Genomic DNA, 22,764 nt, shown 5'->3' with positions numbered 1-22,764 from the left:
ATGAAAAAAACCCGGTACTGGACCGAGGCATTATTAACTTTAGTCACATGAAAACAAAACGGGTATTCTTTAACTTCTTTTGAGTAGTATACATTCGATGGTCAAGGGACTAACGAGGTTTTACATTATAATCATGTTTTGTTGCCTAAATGCATGGGTAATTTCATTACAGAAGGTACAAACTGCTTATTATTAATATTAAATACACGAAACTCAGGAAACGGTCATTGGGGATGGCGAAGGTGGGACCAAATTGGATCAGCTCACTCAACATTGACGTTAACTATCTAATTTGATGCAGCGATGATCTGTTAAAAGAGATAAAGTCTTATGTTCCAACAAGGTTCCAGAGCAGCGTCTGAAACAAAACTAGGAATGGGTACCAGGTCGCCTTGTTTCTTCATTGTCGGGGGATGAACGAGAAGAGCGTTTTCACCTGTCTCTCTATCCGGCCGCACCCGTTTTAAATCCTGTCTTCGCCTGATGATTCAGTTCAACGAAAAAAAACATCTTCGCGAATTTCACTTCGAACATAACAGATTAAAGCGTTTTTTCAGCTCTCTTCTCGAAGATTTCCAACAATCCTTTTTGAAAATGAAAACCACTTCGATTGGTGTTAGAATGATTTGACCAAAATGATAAATGTATACCTGACATTCTAATGTCACAAATGACAGGATTCCAGCGAATCTGCCTTTTTAAGAATTGTTTCCTCTCCTGATGATTGTTGCAATGGTTCCGGGAGACGGTCAACTTCCGCTCCTTCCGATCTAATTGAAACTGATTCTCCACTGCTAACCCGAAGACTCAATCTCTCTTTGTCGACATCCGTTTCTCCCTGATGACTCACTCGAATACCTAGAGTATTCAAACTATCAATACTGCTTGCTCCTTCAGACGTTGGCCTTGACCTTTGTCTCACAGCTCCACCATTATTCTTGTCTCCATGATAACCTTCATTGACGGCAACAAACGCTCTGTGATCCAGGGGATGTTTCCCGTTCTTCATCTCCAATTCATCATGCTCATCCAACTTATCACCCTTCTTTCCCCCTTTGCAATAGTTCTCAGAACACAGTATACTTAATCTGTACACCAACAGCAGAATCACAAGGAAGTTCTTGGCAGTGAAGAACACCACGCTATACGTGAATAGTTGAAACTGAAGCATACAGAACAATCGCAGGCAGAGGAAAGGGCCGTCCTGCATCAGCATGCTGATGAAGATGGCGATTATCTCCAACTTAACTCCCTCTTTATGTTCTATGAGAATTGACGTTGTTTTCTCGACGACTCTGGCTCTTCGTGGCCGGTTGTAGATTGTCAAGACTAAGGTAAACTGAAGGATGCTCCACGTCCACACGGACAGGAGCACGTAGGTGATGACGATGCTGCCTCTCACGACGTCTTCATCAAACAGAGAGAACAACTCCATGATATCCGAGGCGATGGCGAGGAAGCTGAAGAGAAGCTGAGAGAGTTGCTCCCGACTGACTTCACCCCGGGGAAGGAGCCATCGACCCAGGATCATCAGATACAGCAGGCTCTCCTCAATAATCAATACCCAGGTGTCAGGGGTTAATCGAATCGGGACTCGGACCTTGAAGGATAAAAAGAAACTTGTAATATGGATACACACTGACAGTTGTAAAGTGCATTGAAGTATATAAAAACTACGAATTGTCAAATATAGCAAGGAACCCGTTTTGAAGAGTATTTCACTGGTACCACGTCTTGACGGCTTGACGTACAGGGGGCGTCATTACCAACTAAGTCGAATACACAAGCACGGGTATTGTGCTGACGATTACGGATCCTGTTACGTGCAAGGGACGAAAGTCTTGACACGGTTGTGTTAGTCACACCTACGCTGTGGTATTTCTCTTACAGTTATGTTATTCCTATTTGTATGTCATTTCGGCGTATATATATATAATATTGTTACACGATGTTATTTATTTTGTTATTGGCATCCGCCATTCAGATTTGAGTCCCGTATTTGGATCTACAGATCGTGGGTTCAAATAACAAACCAGATTCGTATTAATAAAGATCACTGGATAAATTGTACACGCCCTGTGTCAATTCGAGCTTTCCTTTCACCGAAAGTTGGCCAGCCGTCTCACCGGCGCAACACCCTCACTATCACATCTCTATTGTGCTGATACATACTTGATGAAGTGGTCTCAACTTGAAAAAGGTGATTACGTTGCACCCATAACCGGCCCAGGCATGTATGTCCGTCATCTTAATGCTACGCTAACAATAATATCTGATATTAAAATTTATGTTATCCTCTATTTTTCATTCAATAACCTAAACATATTTCACAGTTGGGTGCAACACTTACGGTGTGTCATTTAAGGGTGAAGTTTTGAAAAGTTTAACTTCGTGAACTGACAGCTGTAACGTTGGTAGACTTGTTGAGTCAAGTTCATCAGATGTTAATGTTACAAAATGTTGTGACAAGGCTGTGCCAAAACGTTTAATTGTTAAGCTTGGTTGGGCCGGTATCCAGCAATAATGGCGTATCGGAATGTGCACAAGTAAGTGAACTGACCCCTGCAATGGCGATGTCGGTGACGGCGGTGATGTTGGTGGTGGCGAACGTTCCTTGGCGACTGATCTCCAGGAGCCATATAGCTGGCATCGTGCTCATCAGGAAGAAGAGGAAACACGGACAGAGCCTGAAACAGTAGGGAGGAGGATTACAAACACATCTGGTGCTGACTGCCATCAGTGAATTAGTAAGACTTGCGTGCTTCTGTGTATTGTGGTTAATACCACAGTTGGCAGTTTGTTTCGTGTGAATTCCAACCATATTACTGTGGCCTAAGATAATCTAATTTCGGCCAGACACTCCAGCGATTGATATTTTTGTAAATGTTTCACGCCTTCGGAGTACGATGACACACAATCAACCAAGTCTTGGTGAGTGAGTGAGTGAGTGAGTGAGTGAGTGAGTGAGTGAGTTGGGTTTTAACGCCGCGTTGAACAATATTCCAGTTACATCACAGTGTGTCAGTTTATATAATTAATGTGGGAGTCCGAAGTGATGTTGGTCTCAGACGTTTACCATTTCCGTGAAACCCACGAGCACCGGTGTGATGCTGACAAACCAATAAAACATAATCGGGGCGACCAGAATTCAGCAAAGCAAAGGTTACCATGGACCTATTCGACACTTCAAAGTACATTTCTGCACCACAACTGATATTATTACTCCCGCACCATGACTGTGAAATAAGTAGAGGATAGTTCATGTTTCGAATGAAATATGTGTCGAGTGAAATATCATGTTTCTCTCATCGAGTGACTGGGGAAAAGGAGATATTTTCACGAAACATGAAATATCCTATTTATTATATACTTTTGCGTAGTTGAAACGTAAATTCTCCCTACGTACGTAACACACTGGGATGGTTCACCACCTGTTGTATTTGCGACTTTAAAAGTAGTTTCGTGTTTGCGAAATCTTAAAAAATATATACAAAATTATACAAAAGTATTTAGGGTCACGATAATTCTTTATCGTACATTTCGATATGATTATATACAAAATCAACTTCAACAAAACATTTTCTTGAAAACTAGGAGACCGCTGTTGGAAGCGAAAGAATACACGCTGGTCAAGTAACAAAAAAAGGCGCTCTGAGAAACGAACCTTGAATCACGCTTGATGAGATAAATGAGAAATTTATAAAGAAACATTTTCGAGAGAATAACAAACGGCAAGAAGTGATCATATTAACTCCATAAATGACCATCTGTCATTATTTTGCCTTGACAATGTGGAACAAACGTAAAAAAGGACGTCAACAGTTTGTGTCCGGGCAAGACACTTACGATAAATGGAGACAATTTAAGGGGAGGTAACTCTTGTATGACAATAGTTCCGTAAAGGTGTTACGTTCACTGCAGTGAATATCAAGTGTTATGTTCACTGCAATGAAAATATCAGTTTTCTCAACTCCCTCAGTCTTCACACTGAAGTATATAATAAATGCATCTTACGGCGACCCTCGACCATCGCAAACATACTTTTCTCGTTATCGGCGGATGATCTAACATATGATACCCAACGCTGCTCGTTCGGTTTCAAATGAAACTAGCGCTCTCCAATTTACAGGTAACACACCTTTGCATTAAAAACATTACCCTTAATCTCCATGAACGTTGATTTATTATGGTATGAACAATGACAAATTCTTGCATACTAGCGAATGACACAAGGAACATTGTATTGTATCAGGAATGTGTTGTTCATAATGGAACATTCAGTAGGGAGCATAGCTTTCACCAGAGTATTAGAGTCCGCAGGTTTAAGTTGATTTGGTCAATGAATGAAAGATGGTTTTCAAAGAACAAGGAAACACCTTTATCGACAGAGAGAGAACAAATCACTTTGAATGAAACTGCAAAGTATCAACGATCACATTTGATAATGTCCATAGTCATATAAAGATATTTTTCCACTACAAAATTAATTTAATTTCTAAGGCATATCTTTTGAATTAAAATCCACTATGTCAACGCTTTTTACGTAACTCGTTTGTTTAAAGGCCGATGTCACCATGGATTTACAGTGATTCATTCATACAATTGTCACCCGTATTTTGCCTTTTACGCCCAGCAGATAGTCCAGACTGATTATTCTCTTGCGTTGGTGTGTTATATTTCAATTCCGCCCTTTAGAAACAGCATCCTGCTCATATGGATGTCGAAAAGAAAGTCACATGGGAAAACATCACACAGAGAAAAGTGTCAGACATATGACCAGTAAGAAAACAAAGGTCACATTTATATTTGCTAACACAGATCATGACCCGTGAATATCCGGGGTAGAATAGGTCTTCAGAAACCCATGCTTGCCGTAAAATGCGACTATGCTTGTCGTCAGAGGCGACTAACGGAATCGGGTGTTCAGGCTCGCTGACTTGGTTGATGCATGTCTTTGATCCCAATTTCGTGGATCGATGCTCATGATATTAATCAGTGGATTGTCTGGTCCAGACTATTTACAGACCGCATTCATATAGCTGGAATATTGCCGAGTGCGGCGGGAAACAACAAACCATCCATCCAACCATTCATTGTTAACTTTACATTAAATTATAAAATAAAGGTCTACCTACATCTATCCCAACCTATATTTTGATATTCTTCTCAATGACATCCTAGTTCATATTATCATGACCTTAATATATATGTCCCTTTCACTTTTTGCATGCAAAACGTGAGTTACGACAAAGATATACAGTACAAGTATCAACAATCGACAATCACATCAATTAATTGGACATTCCCTTTGCAACGTTTCAACAACGCCAAGACAAAGACGCTTTTTATACGATTGCTCATAGGACGTGCTCTGGAACTGGAGATATAGGTCATACTGATAGTCCAACGCGCCGAACATGATTTATTGCGGATGTCTCTGAATTGCCGACGTGACGAGCCCAGGGTCAGTAACTCCTATTCCAATAAGTATCACATTTCCCCATAAATAAACCCTCATATTGTCGCCGCAAACATCCATACGGCTTCAACATGGACAAGTAGCGTATAACTCACGTCTTGATGAAACGAGGGTGAATCGACGTTACATAAAGAATGGCCTCAACCCAAGGCGTGATCGAGGTTACAGTCTTTGCCGTGCGACTGTACTTAACATTGGCAAACTATAACTCGATAGATAAAGAGTGTTAACCGCGGGCCAAATGATAGTCACTGTTTCCTCAAGTCAATTAAATAAAAAGCGACAAAACCCTTTCCATATTCATAAGAAATCTCTGTCAGGGTCGATTTACGATTCCGACTATATCATGAACATGTGTTTATGAATCACTATAAAAAAATGATGATGCCATGTGCGAAAAGGTGAGCTAGTGACCCCCGTCACAAACACATGTAAAGACAAGTGTAAAAAATAATAAAAACACGGGAAAATAAAGAGGATATTTCATGTGTCGAGTGAAATATCATGTTCTCCCTCATCGAATGATGGGGGAAAAGGAGATATTTTGAAAATATCTCATTTTCATCGGTCACTCATGTATGACAATAATTCCGCCAAATATCAATTGTTATCTTCACTGCTATGAAAATATCACTTTTCTCAACTTCGGAAAATTCAGTCGTTCACACGTAAGAAATAATAAAAGGTACAAATCACAATAGGTAATTGCATCGGACATAATTTGGAAATGTTCTCCACTTCAAGGGCAGGAGCGGCAAGAATATTGCTCGACGTGTAGGGAAAGTTGATTCTTGTCATACAGCCTTGTGAAGAGTGTTTTGTCACTTTGAATCGTAATGAATAGATCTAAAGATGAAACAGATGAGGTGGTCTCACTGGACTCCTTTATTTCTAGTTCAACGGGTTAAACCAGTAGAAGGGAATTTCCTATTTGATGGTTATTGAACGATATCAGATCATCGATAAACCTGAAGCTTTAGTTACATTTCCTGACCCAATTACCTTGTTCTGACTTTGCCGAACCGAGCAGAAATTCCGATTCATATACCTAAAGACACAGATCAGCAAAGAGGGGAGCACAATTGCTGCCCATGGGGATGCCTACTTCTTGCCTAAATGTCTTAGACGTTATCAATGCGGAAGTCCACGATTACACAATCTTTTTCTCAGTAAACTTCAGATGGCATTTGTTTTAATTTTTGACAAATTGCCCTGAATCTCTGAAGAGAGAGATGTAACTGTATTTAAGGACGCCACATTTTACAACAAAAGCCCCATGGGCCAAGGAATGCGGTCTTTCCTTAAGTTTGCCATGTGGGATAGTGGTGTACAAATTTGAAAACTCAAAATGTTTTGATCTAATTGAGCTTGGCTCTTTTGGTTCTTGAGAATATACATGGTATTAATTCCACTTGTCTCAAATACTTTCTGTGAATATAACGAAAGTCCTTCCTTGTTTGGTTTAAGGAATATGGTTTATCTGTGAGACAGGGATATGGTGATACATTTGCTGCAATACATCTCTCATTGTACGGATTTGTACTAGGGAATCCAGTACAAAAAAAGGAATGGATATGTCTTCAGGTTTTAGAGACAAGTCAAAAGTTGATGCATGGTTTTGGTAGAGATCTTCCTCAATTAACATACTGGCCTTATATGTGGCATTATGTGATATGTCATTTTATACCAATTGTAAGTTCTTTGATCAAACACTTAATGTAGTGATGCTTACATATAATGGTTATGTTATTTGAGGCCTTGTCAGTGGGAACAACTTTTCATGTCCAGATCTGGATGTCAGCTGGCTGGGAGAGAATGGGTTTATTCCCATTCTTTTTCCGCTTTTTCAGTTTGTGCATTCTATCAACGACAACGTAACGCTCTGAAATAACCCACTCTGAAAGACATTCAACAGATTCCTCTTCTCTTTTGGCCTATTTTTTATGAATGCTTTCACAGTATCCATAATGATTTTAAAAATGTGATCCCACTTGATAGGAGGCTGCTCACGATATGTCACTCACCCCTCTGTCTTTATCTGTGAACACAACTCTCAAGAAGTGTATCAATGTAATAGTTACACTGGTTACACTGTCTACAACTTTCAGGGTCTGGACCTTCACAGAAAATGAACACCTTGTCGTGCAGTGAGCTTATTCATTATTGCAGTTACATCACGGCGTGTCAGCTTGATGGGGGATGAAAGCCTAAAGTGATGAGACCTATGCTCTGGCTTCCACCTCGCTGTCTGAGTGTCCGTTAGGGCTCACTAACCGTGAGTAGATTTGCTGGCTAACTCAACTGAGCGTAACAAGATAATGGGCTACCGTATGTAAGGGCCGCGTAAATAAAATTTCAGGGGAGATATCTGCGCATTTCTGTATACTGATGGTTACCCTTGATCTATGAAGATTTCAATATTACAAAGGGCGCAGGTAATAATTAATGGATACAACATAAGCAAAGCCGTGCCCGTTGGCTTCATCAAAGTCAAGTGGTAAACGTCTGAGACCTGCTTCACTTCGGGCTTTCACCCCTCACCACCTGACACGTCGTGATATAACTCGAATACTGTTAAAAGCGTCGTTAAACCTTAGTCATTCACTCAACACAAACAAATAGACAAAAATAACGGAGAAGCTGATCGGATGGTTATGGCTTGATATAAAAAATTCCCTTGCAGTGAAAACAATTTCTCTTTGTGTGCATGCTGAGATGGCCGATTTGGATCTTGTTTCTGTATATCTTAGCTTATTTACGTTCATCTGTCATGTCAATAGACCTATGTCAATAGACCTATAATATTAAACATAAAAAATTGAGTTACCCTTCTCTTTTAATCCATCTCTTTTTTTCTCGATTTTAAGCAAAGGCTCAAAGATAATTTACAGCAATTCTGGATTGCTTCTGTAAACTCTTCTACAAAATGTGATCTTTATAAGCATTTTTAATCCATGTTAAATGTTGAAAGGTACTTGTCATGTCCACTCCCTACTCATTTAAGAATTGTTTTTACTAAATTCAGATGTTCAAATTTTAAAAATGCTTTAGAAACTGGCAGATATAGTAAAACGGACCGTTCACTCAGATTCTGTAACTATTGTAGTAGGAAGGGAGTTAATGTCATTGAGGATGAATTCCATGTTCTCTTTAATTGTAATTTATATTCTGCCCTCAGACAAAAATACCTTGTTAATCTTGCCTACTCATTACAGTAATTCTCATGTAATAATAATTCTTAGTAATTATAATGAGCAAACATTATTCCTAGTTTGTAAATTCTTATATCATGCTCACAAAATAATTAATGATAAATTCTGTGCCCTGTAAATATCATGCTCACATGTCTGTATTTTGGGCCATTGTCCTTTTACTGAATAAACATGTCTGTCTGTCTGTCTGTAACCCATTGTAGTATGTGTGAGAACATACTCCGAAACGTCGTGTTCCTTATCATAAAAAAAGTTGACATCCATAAATTCTCTTCCCCAATTGACACTTGTCGTGCCATGACCAAGGTTTATCTCTGCTTCTGGTGGGTGTTTGTTCGGATGATGATGTCCAGAATATACATATATTGCAATTGGTGATTCCTATTTTGTCATTACTCGTGTAAAAAGTATTCAATTTGAGAGTGGATCTCATGTGGTGAATGTTTTCTTTGTTTGTTGTTTAACGCCGGATTAACGCAATATTCCAGCTATATGACGGCGGTCTGTAAATAATCGATTCTGAATAGAGACAATCCAGTGATTAACATTATGAGCATCGATCCACGCAATTGGGATACGATGACATGCATCAACCATGTCAGCGAGCCTGACAACCCGATCCCGTTAGTCGCCTCTTACAACAAGCATGGGTTGCTGAAGACCTATCTACCCGGATCTTCACGTGTCTGTGGTGTATGCATTAAATGTAGCCGTTGAGTTGCAAAACACCGTGATCAAAGGATTAACCGATGATTGATTATTCATTGCTGATCTAACACAGTGGGTTTAACAAAAGTAAAAGTTAATGTGTACAGTTTTACTTGAGCAAGCGGGATATACCAATCTCTGGGCGTGACGTGCCTATACATGTTGTGAAAACAGTTTGCAAAGGATTAGCTGCAAAAATTAGCCTGTCCCGCCACATAGTAATATACTAACAGCGTCACATACTAACGCGACAGCGCCTAACGACAATGGTTCCTCCACGTCCGAGTGCCGTTGAGCAAAGTCCTTCTCACATATATTATATAAATATAACAACATATGTCCACCATATTTCATTGACACTTAACTAGGATGAGTATTTCAGTCAGATCAAGTTTCTGTTGAATGCAATGCCATGAATGAGTGAGTGAGTGGGTGAGTGAGTGAGTGAGTGAGTATGGTTTTACGCCGTTTTTAGCAATATTCCAGCAATATCACGTCGGAGGTCACCAGAAATTGGCTTCACACATTGTACCCTTGTCGGGAATCGAACCCGGGTCTTCGGCGTGACGAGCGAACGCTTTAACCGCTAGGCTACCCGACCGACCCGCAATGCCATGATGACGATGCAAATATATGTGCTTCTAAACCAGTTACTTCACCAAGCCATATATTTTTTTTATTTCCGTTTACGAAATAAACATATATTAACACGCATGTGCTAACATATCTTGTGACCAATAGAAATCACATATAGCTTCATGTGTCAAGGATGTCAACGCCTTCGGCGTAGATCATATTATATTTTGGACGGTTCATAAATTTTACCTAGAGTCTACCCGGCAATCTTTTGTATCTTATCAATGGCAGCTAGAGGTTTAACACTGGATGGTTATCGCAAGAAGTCGAATAGGCCAACGGCCTGAAGGGAGTCTGGAGACTATTCTTTAAATGGCCTGGATAACAGGAATCTAGGTAAGGTGACGATAAAGACTCTTTTTACGAGCCAGTAGACCACGGAACTTCTGTTCTATATCTCGATGGGATATTTAATGAAGGATAACATGAGGTATTCATCTTCAACTGATGTTTCGAAATAACCGCGAAGACACATCAAGTCGCTGGAATGCGTCATGGTTGACGCTTTTCAAAGGTATTATTCTGGGTCAAAATTCAAGGGTTAACATTAGACTTCTGATCTAAGTAAAAGGTAGGATTCACAGATTGTGTGCGAGAATGTGTCACTGTATGAAATGAGTGGTTTCGAGTTTAGACGCTAAGGGCTTCATATTTACTGACATTGATATGACCATGATGTATTTGTATATAATTTACATTCATCGCATTGCATGTATTGTATGTTTGTAGCTTGACTGACTGTACACACAGAACTCGTGCTCATACAAAACACTTGTATGCTCGTCATGCAAAAAGTGTGACACGTAATAACCAGTGCTCTTATTTCTGCCACTGCGTGGGAGGCGAGGTAGGATAATAGATAACGTATTCGTTTTCCACGTCGAGGACACACGTTCAGTTCCCCACATTTACAATTCTAAAACTGCTTCTGTTTTTTCTCGCCGTCATACTGCTGGAATACTGTAACAGTACTCCATCATCCGAATTCCTTGGCTTTACCGTAAATACATGTTATTTCATTAAAAAAATTAACGGGCCAAGTTAACTGAAATGGTTACTTTTATAAATGTATCAGTTATTCTTAAATTAAAGAATAAACATTATTAAGGGGAAGTTCATACAATAACGCAAACTTTCGTTCACTTAATGGCGACAAAACAACTGAAATATTTACAGTTTAGGAAATATATAAGTCAATATTTGTTTTACAAGAATGTAACCTGATTATAAAAGCACCATTGGACACAATTGGTTCCAAATGTGTACAACATGCATTTGTCAATTCCAGGCCAATAAAAAGTCACTGCTCGCCACCCCCTACACCCTCCCCCCACCTCCTCCGACCCCAAGGAATAACATGTGTTTAGCAATTCGCCATTGCTACATCTAAACATCCTCATACTGGGAGCATAATGATGTCGATTACATCTACAACCATTACAACCACGACTGCGCCGACCGATTACACGCTCCGCAACATCCTCCTTGTCGTCGTGGTGGGGTCAACATATAAATCCCTCCTCTGCTTCTACACACAGCTGTTTCATGTCTCAGATGACTGCTGAGATATATACAATGACGTCGAGGTGAATGTGGTTTAAGTTTACATTTCACAGGTTGCTTATACAGGAATAAGTTTCCCACGTGTAATCTAGCATGTTATACAACTGCATATGTTCACCACGGAGTTATTTATATAATCAAATCAGGTTCCCAAAGACATACTACTCTAACACATATAACCTTTAAGTTTAAAAAGGACACATCCCGATCTCCTGTTATCTTGTTCAACGCATAACCCTTAAAGTAGGATTACGATCGAACGAAGTGGCAGTCCACCAAGTTTGACTGAAGTTATATAGAATACTTGTTTGTTTCCGTTAGCTCCGGATTTATTATGAAGATAAAACAAACATATACTGATAACTTTATGACAGGTCTCGCAGGTTGACAAAGGACACCACTTACAACGTCTAGACACAAGGCCATGGAGCAACAGTCATAGCGTATACAATCACCAATAAAGATGGTTACGGATTAACTGAATTGCTTTGGTAGGGTACTGTATTTTATTACTCATAGCACAATGTGGATTATTAAAACCTTTCTTAAGTCATAACCCTTGAAGAGACCCAGACCTCTACTTGACTCTTTCAATCAAACCTCGCACCTACCTTGGTTTTATATTCTTCAAGGTTCAGTGCAAACATTACTAGCTACTCAAGGTAAATACATGGAAATGGGAAACAATCTCATCAAAAGCGTAGACACTATAAGAAATAAAATATAGTTCATATATGTGGAGTGTAATAATAATTGAGTTTCGTCACTCACGTATGTATTATACTGACATTAAACCCACAGGCCCATGGTACATGTATTATAATGTATGTGAGCGTAGCTGTTCATACAGATTACTTTTTAACTGAGATGGCATGATAAATAAATATTGATAAGTATATGACAAAATCTGTATGGACTGATTTCATTAGGGCAAATTGATCTATATTTGGAAAGCAAAATAGTACGGTTTTAGAAATGTGTTTTGTCAAGTTATTATTTTAAGAACAAACTAAGAAAAAGTGATATTCATCCTCCAATGAATTTGAATAACATTGCATACACACCATCTGATTTATTACTGTATGCTAAAAGGTCTTGGTAATGACGTACATGTTAAGAAAGGAAAATAAACTTTTAATGTCGTGGAAATAACAAACCCGATGAACTTGACGAAACAGCATTTTATGACCCAAATGCCCTTTTGTGAATGTATCTGTACTTTGATTGTCGACACGGGGTGGCTCAGTCAAGCTTTCTAAGCCTCGCTCTACGGCTGATGCTGCACGTATCAGTCCCGCCCGTTTCAGGAACACCCGGAGGCGATACATTTATTGGTGATTTGTCAGTTTCTTTTCTTGCGTTTGTTGAAAATTTTATGTGCATACCTTTACTCGTAGATATCGCCAAAACTGTAAACGTACAACATCTGCATTTTATATCGAGCTTCCAGCAAACACACCGTGATGTCAATGACATACTGTTTATAGCGGCATAAAACACAACCCACTCACTATATTGTGTTTGTCTCTGTTGTCTTTTGAAGCATCCACAAGAGAATGCCACATATTGAAAGTCTCAAGGGTATCCTTCGTGGGATTATTAAAACAAATGATTAAAATATAGTCTTTAATACATTTTAACCTGCAGCCAGTTCATGGCAGCCATATTACAGATCTGTTGTCACAGTTGGTGTCCGGAATCAGATCAATGCAACCAGTTCATGACAGCCATGTTACAGATCTGTTGACACAGTTGGTGTCCTGGCTCCGATCAGTGCAACCAGTTTATGACAGCCTTGTTACAGATCTGTTGACACACTTGGTGTCCTGGCTCTGATCAACACAACCAGTTCATGACAGCCATGTTACGGATCTGTTGACACAGTTGGTGTCCTGGTTCCGATCAACACAACCAGTTCATGACAGCCATGTTACAGATCTGTTGACACAGTTGGTGTCCTGGCTCCGATCAATGCAACCAGTTCATGCCAGCCTTGTTACAGATCTGTTGACACAGTTGGTGTCCTGGCTCCGATCAATGCAACCAGTTCATGACAGCCTTGTTACAGATCTGTTGACACAGTTGGTGTCCTGGCTCCGATCAATGCAACCAGTTCATGACAGCCTTGTTACAGATCTGATGACACAGTTGGTGTCCTGGCTCTGATCAATGCAACCAGTTCATGACAGCCTTGTTACAGATCTGTTGACACAGTTGGTGACCGGAATCAACAAAAATGATCGAAGGTTCCGTAGAGTGGTTGTCCCCATGTGTGACACTAATTCCTTTCATAATGAATGTAACTACCATCAACCAGTGTCTTAAGCCAACTTGTTGCTCAGCATTTATTAAATATTGGATTGTATTCACTGTGAACAACCACCAGTAGCTAAGTGATGACGTAAATCCTGCTGGGGTATTCTGCAGGAAACTGAGGCACCGTAAGTTCACCATGACCCTCGTGTTTTAAACAGTTGTAAATGATATTGTTATGAGGAAATATGTTTGACAAATATGTTTTTAAATATAACTTTGTATTTATGGCTCAATTGTAAAAAGATCAACTTGTTCTCGTCGCTTTCTGGCTGGAATTATGCCGATGCGACGTTAAAGTTTAACTCACTCACATACCAACCCCTTTAAGAGCTGTTACTGTCAGAGTGTTTACCCCGGACCAACTCCACCACCCAACGCCACCTGTCACATTTACAACACACGAGATATAACAGTACCAAGGAGAAAGATCCCTGCAGAGCACACAAAGTAGACGAGATCATGTATGATACATTGTACACTCTCGACGTTCCAGAACACTGTTTGCAGAGTCTAAACAATAGATAAAAATCCGCCAGGTCGTGGCATTTCACACCAACGTCCAACATGGGACATACTCCAACTGCCGCATTCATGTTCTTTATGACATGAGTTTAATCTATAGTTGATGGATATGGTTCAGGATGCTTTGAAGTTCGGGGACAGAGCTGTTTGTAACTACGTGTTTACTTTCCCAAACATTAATGTTCTACTATGAGTCTAACAGTTTAATACCTCCTCAACAATGACAGATGACGTTCAGGTGCTCGCGGAGCACTCTTGAGGATATACAGTCAACTACGTTTGTAACGAACACGTTTATAACGAACCGACAGATATGACGAACTTACTTTTTTGGTCCCAAACATTTTCTGTATATATGCTGTACATATGCTTATAACGAACTACGGTTATAACGAACTAAAATCAGTGGCTCCTTTGAGTTCGTTATAACCACAGTTTACTGTATACGATAACACTTCGAATTATATCTTAATTTTTTCTGGGACAGACATAAACCCTGAACCCAGTCGCACCATATCCATCTCTCCGTCACTTAACACAGCATGTCTCAAGCTCACGGATGTCATTATGAAAAGGGGCGGTCGGGTAGCCTCGAGGTTAAAGCATTCGCGTGCCACGCCGGTGACCCGGGTTCGATTCCCGGCATGGGTACAATGCGTGAAGCCAATTTTTGGTGTCCCCCGCCGTGATGTTGCTGGAATATTGCTAATAGCGGCGTAAAACCATACCCACTCACTCATTATATTGACGTCTATATACAGCGTCTTGTCTTTCGAATCGGGATCAAACTGAAGCTGTGATGTCGAACGGCTCCAGGGTACTTATCTTAATATAATGGAGAGTTTATAATCGGGGATGAAGGATACTCTGTGCTGTAGATATAGTTATCTGCCCGCCTATAGTGACATTGGAACTTTGATATAAATAGTTGTGTATTTACTATAAAACGTGCAAGGTGGACATTAGGTCTTAACATTATTCAAGTTTTTCCATGTCCTGACAGGTGTAGCCTTTGAGAGATGAGACATGTTCGCGATTCAGCTACTGGATCCTTATTGCAACGCACCGTTCGCCTACTCTTGCTATCTTATATCTGCCTCTCATTTCCTATTGTACACTCGACTGTAGCTCAAGCTATAACTGCTTCATACGACAACATCACTATCTAACTGAAATAGTTCTTCCATTGACTCCACCTAATCTCGCCTCATCACTTCTAATCCCCCTACGTGAATCGTCGCCGGGGTCTTCTTTTTCGCCAACGCTATTTAACAAGTATGAGAGCAGTCACGCGTACTGATTATAGAGCGATAGAGGTGGCAGAGGGCAAATCAAGTTTGTCTAGGTTTTCAAGAAGAAGTCAATTGAAGTAGTAACCTACTTTTATTTCATACAAACATAAATACATTGCGTGTAATTGAATTTGTTAAAATGCTATACTTTCATATATTGCATGTTTTATTTCATAATACATGCATATTAATATTGATTACAGTACACATTTTGTGCAATAAGTATACATTTGCAGTACAATAAATCTATATTTATTCCAATCATAGATTGGCAGTTCACAAAATTCATAGTCCCACAAAGTATGATAGATCATTTGCATAAAGTGTGGGGGTCTTAAGTCCAGCTGGTAGCTCTCTCTTCTGGTCAAGTTGGTCATCTAGGGTCTTACATATCATCTTTTTCCATGGTTATCCCCCTCCAGATACTAACTCAAAACTCAGCCTCAGCCTCTTCCAGGGTATTCATCCATACAGCGTCGAAGTCTTTGGGACAAACAAGGGGTGAGACATAGGCTCGTCGAGCGAAACGATTTCCTGCTGGATATGTCACAAAACGGGTCTAAAGTCCAAATCGTTGACTTCTGTAAATGGCTAGGCGGAAATGAAACATGCTTCCAGTCAGACAACTACAGAATACGTCATTGGCAGGTGTCTTGGTGACAGTCTCAAAGTCGGTGATGACGAGTGTGGTATCAAGGTGGTAGTCACGCCACTCCCACCTTGTCCATTACAGCTCTCTATCACATCTGATAAAGTCCTTCATCTCACCATCTTAATCCCACCCATCCCTCATGTTACCACATCACACCTTAACTCGCCCCTCATCTCGTCACACATCTTAGTATATCATACCTCAGGTCGTCACACATATTAGTATATCACACCTCAGGTCGTCACACATCTCACTATATCAAACCTCAGGTCGTCACACATCTCACTATATCACACCTCAACTCGTTACACATCTCACTATATCACACCTCAACTCGTTACACATCTCACTACATCACACCTCAACTCGTTACACATCTCACTATATCACACCTCAACTCGTTACACATCTCACTACATCACACCTCAACTCGTTACACATCTCACTATATCACACCTCAACTCGTTACACATCTCACTATATCACACCTCAACTCGTTACACATCTCACTATATCACACCTCAACTCGTTACACATCTCACTATATCACAACTCAACTTGTCACCCATCTCACTACATCACACCTCAACTCGTTACACATCTCACTATATCACACCTCAACTCGTTACACGTCTCACTATATCACACTTCAACTTGTCACACATCTCACTACATCACACCTCAACTCGTTACACATCTCACTATATCACACCTCAACTCGTTACACATCTCACTATATCACATCTCAACTCGTTACACATCTCACTATATCACAACTCAACTTGCCACCCATCTCACTATATCACACCTCAAGTTGCACTTCATCACACCATGACAAAACTCACCTCGTGTTTCTTCTCAACATATCACATCTCAACTCCTCACTTATCTTATCGCATCACATCTCAACTCGTCACTTTTTACAACACGTCACACTTCAACTCATTCCTAATCTCACCATATCACATCACAACCCGTCCATTACCTATTTATGACAAGGCTCTTCTTGCCTTGTTCTGTACACAAAGCATATGCACCTCTTTGTGTCTTTTAAATATTTGTACTAACTTATTTTCTCAAGAAGCAGATGTACAAATGTAATATGACCAAGATAGCTGCACCAGCAGATATGGATCCAATACCTATTTCATAATACGTAAATATCCGGAGAATGGCGCATTACATAACTAATTTGAGACACAAAATTGCGGTTGGTGTGCTGCAAATGTAATGCCAACAGTTCGGCAATTCGAGCGAGGAACATGAGAGATGTACCTTACATGTTAGTGGGGTACATTGAAAATAATATTTCTTTTTATGCAGAAACAAGAGATACCCGTTCTTTATATTGTACACAACGAGTATTAACTCTATGTTACATCGACAAGGATAACACATGATAAAAAGCGTGTTTTTCTATCTCAGTTAGAAATCCTTAAATTGTTTGTTTTACCAACCAGGCTTGCTCGAAAGCACAAATAATCATGTTCCACAATAAAGCAATTGTTAATTCGTGGATAATATACCATTAGTCGCTGAGGCGCCCAAATCAGTTCCACCATGCCACGTTGAATCTGTTCAAGAGGCTGACTTAGGCTTGAAGGGGTTAACGGACATTACATGGTCAATGCATGGCCATGATCGACAAACAATCCACCCATTTATGATCATTACAGCACCTAATGGAGACCCAGCGTTTGAGGGGCAATACCTACTTGAATATGACTTTATGAAGAGTTTGTGTACATACAATTGATGTTTGAAATATGACGATATCTAGGGTAAATCGTGTAAACATATTTTGCATAGCCTAAGCCGCGCCTACAAAAGTGATATCACACAGTATCTCCGGGTCTGACTTACTGAAAGGTTTATTAGTTATTTGTGTAATTTCTCCTGACAAAATGATATATATTTACCTATTCAAATAATAAATGTCGAGGAGATATTAAACATGTAAACATGTTTTACGAACCCATTTTGTATTTCAAAAGGGTAGAGACATTGTCAATGCATAAAACATTGAACATGTCTACATTAAAATACCTTTATGTACATGGACGTGCACATAGGAGAGCTTTGTATTTTATATATGTTCTTGATATATTATCTAACTTATTGTACTGAATCTGAAGTATTAAGGGCAGAAGGACAAAGCGAAAATACAAAAAAATTAAACTCGTACGTTGTATTTTGACAAGAATTATCGTGAAATAACTAGTTAACTATGAAATGATTTTTTCGCTTCTTATTACATAAATATGTTTAATACATAAACACATTTTATACAAGTGACAAAACCCTTGATTGTAAACAAGTTAAGATCCCAAAACTAGTATATCCATGTACATAATAAACAACACGATAACAGCAATTGCAAACATAAACAGAGTGATAACAGAGTTTGAATGATAGAAATGTTGATGAATTTACTAATTCCCACAACGGTTTGTAAAAAGTAATTTGTGGCTGGGTAATTTTGTGTAAAACTAATTTGGTTCTATGAAGATTAGGGAAAGAAATTCAACTGAGAGGTATAGATTCATTTGTTCCTCTGTTTATGATAAAATTAACTGAGAGGTATCTGTTGCTGCTCAGTGTATGATAAAATATAGGGGAAGCCATAGTTTCTTTTGCTCCTAAGTTTGTATGTAAAGTATACAATTGTATTCATTTGATCCATTGCTCCTCCGTTAATGACATGATCAACTGAGAGGCCATAGTTTCTTTTCTTCCACAGTATATGATAAAATCAGCTGAGAGCTCGGTATAATAGTTTCTGTTGCTCCTGCGTTAATGACATGATCAACTGAGAGGCCATAGTTTCTCTTCTTCCACAGTTTATGATAAAATTAACTGAGAGGCCATAGTTTCTTTTCTTCCACAGTATATGATAAAATCAGCTGAGAGTTCGGTATAATAGTTTCTGTTGCTCCTCCGTTAATGACATGATCAACTGAGAGGCCATAGTTTCTTTTCTTCCACAGTATATGATAAAATCAGCTGAGAGCTCGGTATGATAGTTTGTGTTGCTCCTCCGTTAATGACATGATCAACTGAGAGGCCATAGTTTCTCTCCTTCCACAGTTTATGATAAAATTAACTGAGAGGCCATAGTTTCTCTTCTTCCACAGTTTATGATAAAATCAACTGAGAGGCCATAGTTTCTCTTCTTCCACAGTATATGATAAAATCAGCTGAGAGGCCATAGTTTCTTTTCTTCCACAGTTTATGATAAAATCAACTGAGAGGCCATAGTTTCTTTTCTTCCACAGTATATGATAAAATCAGCTGAGAGCTCGGTATAATAGTTTCTGTTGCTCCTCGGTATTATGTAAAGTACATAATTATATTCATTCCATCCATTCTGTTCACGGACCGTCGATACAAACCGTGGGCTAGGTAGACACACATTGATTAATACTATTTGTTCTATCAATAAGGAGGTGACACATAGACCAGACCCCTTAAGCTGATTTGAGGTGTTGATCTTGACATCATTTGAAAAGATCAGCTTGAAAACTAAAGACGAGATTGATGAATATGCCTTTTGCTGTTGTAAAAGTATTGCTAAGAAATAGTCCAGGTCTCAGTTGCATGCAACACAAATACAGTACATGCAGTGAAGAATTCATGATTGATTATCAAGATATATCGTGATCGTTAAACCTGTTTGTTGCCTCCTTGAACATGCATATGAATACAACAAACCAGATTCAGGGTTCACATGTGATCACTGCCAGGTACGACTCATTGCTTGTGCATACAGTGTGATACGTGAGTAACACCGAGAACCCAGATACTAACATAACCACGGGTGGTGGGGTTTTATTACACTTAGTCATACGTGGACTGGATACCGGATGCCACTGGGAAATAATAGTTCCCTCGGTATTCTAGCTTGACGTAGGCGACAATTAATATGAAATGGGGGCTGGGTGGGGACAGGATGAAGGAGATGGTTTCACTTGATATTAACCACTTGTTTGACATATTTGATATTATTACATGCATCCTTTCCCGATCTGTGTGTGTGTGTGTGTGTGTGTGTGTGTGTGTGTGTGTGTGTGTGTGTGTGTGTGTGTGTGTGTGAGTGTGTCGCTGACTGCGGTGGAAAACAAAATTCAATCCTTCAACGTGACAGAAGATTCCCAAAGTGTGAAAACCGTTCACAATGCGACACCGTAGCGAGGATTTGAAAAAAGATAACGTTTCTGCTAGGTTTCTAATATAAACCATACCCTAGGTTTTACCATTGACTCCAGGTATGTTTCCTTTTTTGCTGATCTGTTTCGTAATGCAAATGAGTTGGAATTTCTGCTCGGGTTGGCAAAACCAAAACAACATGATTTGACACCTGGTATCAACACTAATTGACAGTGATTCCTGTACACCTGCTTATTGTCGGAAACTTACAGTGGACTCTTTCAGCAGAGATTTCTTTACTTCGATTTACACTAAGGTCGTGAGCGAAAGGCCTCGTTGCAATGCTAACTGAAACATTTACTTAGCATAAAGTTTTAAGTGAAGGCGACAAAACCATTTCCATAATCATAAGAATTTTTTGTGAAATCTCCGAGTCTGTTGTAAGAGTAAAGCTGTATCATAAGCGCGGGAATTATTTTATGTCGCCTGGTGAAGGAGTAAGCATAGTCAATACTCCGAAAAGTTGTGTTCCTCATAAAAACATCCATAAAGTCTCTCTCCCATGTGTATCATTCAAATTCCAACGCCATCCAAAGACTTCATATCGTGAGCGTATGCTTTTGGAAATCCTTGTCAAATAGAGATAATACCAGGTGATCGCAAAAACACGTCATGTACACATGCAAAGGCAAGTCAAGTGTCTACCTGAACAAATACGGGACCATATGTTACACGTCATAATCGGAAATTACATCAGGCATTGGTCATTGATGCGTAAGCACAATGGGAAGTGTCCTCCACAAGTCTACTATAAAGAATCTGAAAGCTTTAGTAAGACCTTGAATGTTGTACTCCCGATGTAACATTTGTTTAGCCAGGGTCCTATTACGCTCTTTGGAATCGTCGTTTAAGGAGCATACCTAAACAAAAGGTAAAATGACCTGCTGGAATATTGCTCCACATAAAGTGAAAGTTCACTATTGGAATGATTACGTTATCCTTCTTGTCACACAATCTTGTAGATAGTTTGTTGTCACTCTCCTAAATCTGCATACACATATCAACATATGAAACAGAAGAAGCGGTTTCACTGGTCTCTTTTCTTTCTAGATCAGGTGGGTAAATCAGCGGAAGTAAATAGGCCAGTTTGACTGGTATTGAACTTATGAGGCCTTGTGAAACTTGAGTATTTCGTTGTATGTGTGCCGATTGTTTTACCAAGTTATAAATCGGCAAAGGAATATTTCTAAATATGACTGTCATTTATTACAATATTGGTTTTGTTTTGTTGGTTTTGTTGTTTAATGCAGCACTCAGCAATATTCCAGCTATATGGCGGCGGTCTGTAAATAATCCAGTCTGGACCAGACAATCCAGTGATTGATATCATGAGCATCGATCCACGCAATTGGGACCGATGGCATGCATCAACCAAGTCAGTCGCCTGACCACCCAATCCTATTAGTCGCCTTTTACGACAAGCATAGTCACTTTTTACGGCAAGCATGGGTTGCTGAAGACCTATTCTTCCCCGGTACAATATCTGACGCTGTTGCTCGATTCTATCACACTCCATCACAGGATCTATGTACTGCATGCCCTCGTGTTATTTGATATCCACGTGTATACAGTATAGAGAGTTATATTACATTAATGCCATGAAAATGCATACAGAGCAATACATTCTAGATAAACGAGAACCACTGAGGATGTTCCTCTGGAAATTGTGTTCACTTTCAGTTCCTGGATGAGGACACAGTTGAGGCGGCGCCGTGACATAGTTGAGACGTTCAATATAATTGAAACGTCAACGTGACTTAGATAACACGTGACCCTTACATAGCTCAAACGTAACCATTATATAGCTGAAATGTCAAAGTGAGACAGCTGAAATATCACCGTACCACAGCTGAAACGACGTTGTAACATGTCATCGTGTCCCAGCTGAAATGTCAACGTGGCAACCCTGAAATGTCAACGAAAAGGTGACTGTCAATGTCCCACATGCAATATGTCGACACAGCTGTAAAGCCCATGGTCAGCTTCTGTAAAGTCCATGGTCAACTTCTGCAATGACCATGCATAGATCTCGTTGTCTACGCTACAAATCCAACACGCTCACTCCCTCATGCCATTATAATTACTTATACCATGAATGCCTGTATTCTATTCTATAAAACAGCAAACATAAAATCTATACAAATAACCTGGGCCTTTGATGAACGATCAAGTCAAGAT

The 22,764-nt window shown here is 39.6% G+C and overlaps 1 protein-coding gene across 1 annotated transcript in view; it reads right to left on the bottom strand.

Annotated features, from left to right (window-relative positions):
- Positions 1-607: 607 nt before the first annotated feature.
- The window catches only part of LOC139469051 (transmembrane protein 26-like), a 29,891-nt gene continuing 7,734 nt past the window's right edge, over positions 608-22,764 (bottom strand). Inside the window, exons 2-3 of the mRNA XM_071251180.1 lie at positions 2,561-2,687; positions 608-1,600 (exon numbers count right to left, since the gene is read on the bottom strand). Coding sequence (XP_071107281.1) covers positions 665-1,600; positions 2,561-2,687 — 1,063 coding nt within the window. The 3' untranslated portion in view covers positions 608-664. The remainder of the gene's footprint in view (positions 1,601-2,560; positions 2,688-22,764) is intronic.

Source organism: Haliotis cracherodii, unplaced genomic scaffold (assembly GCF_022045235.1).
Source record: "Haliotis cracherodii isolate W230 unplaced genomic scaffold, xgHalCrac1.p SCAF_2, whole genome shotgun sequence".
Lineage (NCBI taxonomy): Eukaryota > Metazoa > Mollusca > Gastropoda > Lepetellida > Haliotidae > Haliotis > Haliotis cracherodii.
Note: the sequence above shows the minus strand (reverse complement) of the source record. Positions and strands in the feature narration are given on the sequence as shown.